This window comes from Triticum dicoccoides, chromosome 7A (assembly GCF_002162155.2).
Source record: "Triticum dicoccoides isolate Atlit2015 ecotype Zavitan chromosome 7A, WEW_v2.0, whole genome shotgun sequence".
NCBI classification, from domain to species: domain Eukaryota; kingdom Viridiplantae; phylum Streptophyta; class Magnoliopsida; order Poales; family Poaceae; genus Triticum; species Triticum dicoccoides.
The window spans coordinates 123,561,981-123,567,875 of record NC_041392.1 but is presented as its reverse complement, the minus strand read 5'-3'; the positions used below and the strand labels follow the sequence as shown (position 1 = coordinate 123,567,875).

The following is a 5,895-nucleotide window of genomic DNA, read 5'->3' as shown; positions in this document are numbered from 1 at the left end:
ATACACTACCACATATGCCCGTGCGTTGCAACGGGAAAAATTGATGTTTTGTGCAAGCATAATGTCTCACAGCCTATATATGACAAAAAAATATATATTTAGAAACTTCATCGGTGTAGAAATCTAGTGATATACTTTTCATGACATATAACACATATTTAATTCCTTAAATCGATGACCTAGAAGTACACGAATGACTCATACACCGAGATGGAGGTAGTACCTCAAATCCATCATGTAGAATTTATTAAGACCACAATATTTCTTTTAGTTATTCCACCGTTTTACCCATAATCCTTTCTTTAATTAGCCACATCCGTTTAAATATTCTATTTAGGCCCATAATCCTTCCTTTATTAGCTCATTCGCTTAATTAGCTCGCCCTAAACATGATGACTGCCACTTGTATATTTAGAGTGAATTGGGATTAGTAAATAGAAATGCACATAGGTCCTGTGTTCAATTCCCACAATGTTGATTTATTTAGACCCAATTATTTTTCACGTTCTCTATGAAAGCCCATAAAAGGCCCATCAACATACAAGTACCTGGCCCAGATCGCTTAACGTGTGTAAACCAAACAAAAAGTACTAAACCGAACCAAGAATACCTATTCCCTTTAATAGTAGGTATAGATATAGATATTTCCACATCAAGGATTTTGTGACATCATACATCACTGCATCCTTACACAAGCATACTTGTAGGACAATAACCAACCTGCAGTCATACATGCAAGTTAGATATTGGAGTTCCCGATACATCTGAAATACAAACACACTAATTAGTCGAATTCTAGAATTACTAACCTTAGAGGCGGGAACAAAGCTTGTGATCAACATTGCGATAGACAACAGCAACCATAGGAGCAGTGTTGCATAAAAGAATTTACAGATTCAGAAATTGCCACTCAGAAGTGAGATTGACATATTTAACAGAGAAAATCTCATTCATAAATAGAAATTTTGATTTAGAGATAGCTCCACCTCCTACTCCTGTTCATCTGTAGCCGTCAACAACTCAAAGAAGATGAAGAAAAGATAGCAATCGGTACTAACTGAAGAACGTAGGATGGAACTGAACAAAATGACATTATTGTGGTTCTAGCACACAGAATTACAGAACTAAACATTTGCTTCTAGCACAGAAAAACATAATTCTTTAAACATAAGATACTTGCCTAATTTTCTATGGAACTTGTGCTTTGGTTCTTGATCCTTTCTTCCCATTATATAAGTATAAAATTATGTAATTCAATGCTATGAAGTAAAATATACTCGTTTCATCCTCCTCAGTTCTGCTTTATTATTCATCATCCAGTGACAATTACTTTTCTCCAAAGCAAGAGCTTGTATTATTTTTACCATAAATAAAATACGCCTTCTAATATAGGAGGTCATCACTAATCATCCCATTCAGGTATAGGAAACATAAATCGCTCTACTCACTAAAGAAGAGCAGAGAAGAAAATAGATCACTAAAAAATACAGAGGTATAACTTCAGAAATCCAACGACTACAACTCCCGAGATATGTTGGTAAAATAACTCTTGATATGCTGGTAAAATAACTTTTTTGTTGAGATATGTAGGCCCATAAATCATACTCCCTCCATTTTATATACAAGGCCACAAACTCAAATTACAGGTATCAATATAAATTTTAATGCTTGCTTTACAAGTCAGCTTTTCTTTTCGTTTAGTGTGATCATTAGGGCATCTTCAGCCGTTGGCCCCCCAGGAGGGGCAAAAAATCGCCCCCTGGGGCCGCACCGGCGCTAAACCGCGCACTGGGGGCGTGATGCCCCCCAATCGCGGCGCCTACGGTTAGTCAAAAAAGTCAAATACGGCGCAAAAACGACTCAAATTTAACGCAAACATCGGCGAGTTCGTTCAAACTTAAACATATTTTACAAAAAAGGAAAAAACTACCGCGGGCTACCCCCGCCGTCTCCCTCGCCGCCCGCCTCGCCGCCCGCCCACGCGGTTCTACATGCCGAGGAGGCTGTAGAACCGCGTGTAGTCACCGCCGTCGTCGTCGTCGTCGCCGCCCCCGCCTACGCCTCCGCCGTCCCTGCTGCATCCCTCCCCCGGTTGGCGCGGCGGGTTGGACGGTCCGGGGGCGTCGTCGTCGTCGTCGCTGTCGAGGACCACGACGCCGTGCTCGTCCTCGCGCCCACGCTTGCGGGACGCGATCTCCTCCAGGGCCCGGCGCTGCCGGACCATCTTGTCGCGGAGGTAGTCGTCCCGCACCCACCGTAGGGCGTCCTCGTCGGAGAAGCCGCGCCGGGCTATCTCCTCGTACTCCGCGGGGAGGCTGGGCTCCGGATTGGGCTCGACGAGGACGAAGCGGCCGGTGGGTGGGGAGGCGTTGGTGTCGATGCGGACGCCGGAGCTGCGGGTGCGCGGGCTGACCGGCGTGCCCTAGGGCTCCGGCTTGACGGGGTGGAGGCAGGGCGAGCCGCCGGACGAGGAGGAGGACCCCCCGGTCTCCATGCGCCTCGGGGTCCAGGAGCTTCCCCGATGGCGTGAGAAGGAAGGGGGGCGGGGTACTCGAGGCGCGGCGTGTTGCCGCCCTCGATGTAATCGAGGACGGCCTCCAACGTGCGCCCGGGCACGCCCCACCACCGACGCCGGCCGGCGGCGTTGAGCCTGCCGGAGGGCTCTACGCCGTTGGTGGCCTCGAGTTGCTGGGCGTGACGGCGGCGGAAATAAGGGTCCCAGAGCGGGCTGTCGGGGACGTACTGTGGCCCCCTCCTCGCCGCACGCGGCAGGTACGAGCGGGTGCGTGCGATCTCCGCACGCCGCGCCGCGCCGGTGGGTATCGGGGGCACCGGCACGCCGCTGGCGCTGATCCTCCACGCCCCGGGCACCCGCATGTCTGGCGGAACCGGGTACTCGGCCTCGTAAAGGAGGCGAGCCTCGTCCTCGTGAAGATGGCGGCGGCCGAAGCCGTTCGCCGCCGCGCCGTCGCCTGGGAAGCGCTCGGCCATTGGTGATGAACTGGAGACGGCGAGAGAGAGGAGAGGGGGAACGACGATGGCGAGAGAGTGTGAGATCACCGAGCTCGCTGGGGCGCGTCTTATATAGACCGAGGCGCCGCCCGTACGCGTGCTCGCCGTGTGTACGCGTGGCGGGCGAGGGAGGGCGTGGGACGCGCGTCATCCGGCCTTCACTGCGCCGCCCGTGAGGCATCAATGGCGCAGGCTGACCGGCGCGGCAGCGCGGCAGCTTTGGCATTGATTCGCCGCGGGAAACGAGGCGATGAGGACGACGAAGGGTCGAGAAGAGAGCCGTGTCGCTGACGCGGCGGGCCCACGGCTTTTTCGCGTCAAAACAGTTCGCCCGACGCCCCCGGGCGTCCCCCAGCGCGCCGGGTTCGGCCTGGGTTCGCCGGCGCTGTTTTCGGCCCAGGCCGGCGAAAATCGGGTTCCTGGGGGCGCGACTGGGCCGATTTTTTGGCCCCGGCGCAAAAAAAAACGCCTGGGGAGGCCTTCCTGGGGGTGCGGCTGGAGATGCCCTTAATACACCAAATAGATGCAAGAAAACTGAGTGAGAGAAGTAGCTGATTGTCATTGTGACTGTATGCATGCAAGTATTAAACATGTTGTTAGTACGAGAAAATATCATTAATTTTGCCTCGGTTACCGTCTGAAAATACTTGTCAGATAAATGAATGTATCTATATGTATTTTAGTTCTAGATACATCCATTTTTATTTATTTTTCTGACAAGTATTCTAGGATGGAGGGAGTATATTTTTAGGTATAGATATGTCCACGAACCCACGTTTTATCGTAACCACATTTTGCCGTCCAACTTTCTTGGGCCGGGTTATCTAAAAAAATACTTTCTTGGGCTGGATCTAGTCGGAGAAGCCCGGCCGTATATCTGAGTAGAGACGTCCCCCTTAAAAAAAATTGAGTAGAGATGACTGCAGAGCCGTATAGGGGAGCAGTACACGCGGAGCTACCGAGAGCAAGAAGCCGACAGCAAGTGAGCTGAGCGCAGGGGACGGACGCGACGATGCTGGTGGTGGTGACCGCGAGCCCCGGCGGGCCGGAGGCGCTGCAGGTGCATGAGGTCGAGGACCTCCCGACGCCGGGGGACGGCGAGGTGCTTGTCGTTGTCGGGGTGGCCGCCGTCGGCGTCAATCGCGGCGACACGGTCCAGTGGCAGGGCCGGTACCCGCCGCCGGCCGGCGCCTCGCCTTACCCGGGGCTCGAGTGCTCCGGCACCATAGTCGCTCTCGGGGCCGCGCTGGGCCGTCGGTACCAGGTGCCCAGCCTACCCCCATGGTGAATTTGGTGATGGCTGCTGCTGCTCTGAACCTCACTTTTTTTTTTTTTGCATATGTTGTTGCGTTGCAGGTGTGCGCGCTGCCTGCTTACCGGCGGGGGGTATGCAGAGAAGGTGGTGGTTCCGGCAGGGCAGCTGCTCCCGGTGATGGAGGGGGTGTCGCTGACTGACAGCCGCCAGCTTGCCCGAGGTGGCCTGCCACCATTTTCATGCCACTCACCTCTCCCTCGGTGAATCCTTCCTTGTAAGAAAATCTCTGTTGCTAATTTGTTCTGCTTGTGATGATTGCAAACGGCTAGCAATTCACCCCTCTTGCTTCTTCCTTGGAGTGGGACTGACTGGCTGTAAATCTCTTACACTGAGCACCTGAGCTGGAATGTCAGATATCTTTTGTTAGAACAACATGCCTCGACTAACTGAGAAATAGCCAAGTAAAGAGGAATTGTGCTTACTCAAATGGAGTGCAAACAGAATTCGCTATACAGAATTCAAAGCACTTTGCCATGGTGGATCAAGTGGAATCGGTACATTCGCTATACAGAATTCAAAGCACTTTGCAAATGTACACATGAGACATTATTCTTTGTAAGTAACAGTAGCAGCAAAAATTTGCTAGTTCTAAATTTGAAGGTTGCAAGTGTACACATTCAAATACACCGATTCATGTGTTAACGTTAAAGAGGCAACATCTCTACTGCTCTAGGAGGCACTTTTGAGTGTCTGCATCAACCTTTAGGAATTGCAGCTGGGCTGCAGAAGAGCTAAATAACAAACCACCAACTCCATATATCTATTGTGAAGATACGTATAATAAGCAGAGACAATTTTTGACATTAGACAATTTTTGACATTTTACATTCATACATCAACACAAATTGATGTATATACTATCGCTGTTATGTAGCCATGGCCATAATACAAAACTACGATGCATAAAAAACTGAGGTTCGTCATTTATATTCCAAGATTTGAGAATAAAAAGACCAATTTACACAAAAGTTCACTGGGATGAATTTATAAAATTAGCTGGGAATTACTACAGTTTGTCTACAATTTATAAAACTGTAGTGCTAAGTTTCATTTTGTTCCAAACAGTGTGCCAATTCACATGGACCAAGCTTATATGTGGTACTTCCAACCCACAAACTAAACAGATTTCTTAGTTCAGATCATACTTTTATGTAGGAAAAGGCTAGGGCGGCCCTTAATTAAGAACCCTAACCAATGCTGCTTTGTTTTTACAACTTTCATTGTTTCTAACATCCAAATCAAACTGTTGTTACACACATGTTTGCTGTATAGATGCACTAAAAAAATCCTACATTTACTTTCTCGAAGAATTGCATTTTTCTGGTTATAAAAATAGGATGAGCAACAACTTTCTTGTCAACATGATTTTCTTTTAGAAAAGAAAGATGACCCCCGGCCTCTGCATCTGGGCGATGCATACAACCACTTTATTAATTATTCTCACAAGACCTTACAAAGCCATACGACAGCAAGACTAAAGCCACCGTCTAAGCAACAACTGTCGCTACACCTATCCAATTGATGAAGGGGTGCAGATAGTCTGGGCATAATACCAAACAGACATCGCA

At 49.2% G+C, this 5,895-nt stretch overlaps 1 protein-coding gene across 1 annotated transcript; it reads left to right on the top strand.

The window, feature by feature from the left end:
• The first annotated feature begins 3,951 nt into the window (after positions 1-3,951).
• LOC119332010 (quinone oxidoreductase PIG3-like) lies at positions 3,952-5,613 on the top strand. The gene is made up of 2 exons (XM_037605188.1): positions 3,952-4,276; positions 4,369-5,613. Exons 1-2 carry the CDS (start codon positions 4,025-4,027, stop codon positions 4,465-4,467), a joined length of 351 nt encoding a protein of 116 aa, XP_037461085.1. The 5' UTR covers positions 3,952-4,024; the 3' UTR covers positions 4,468-5,613.
• The last annotated feature ends 282 nt before the right edge of the window (positions 5,614-5,895 follow it).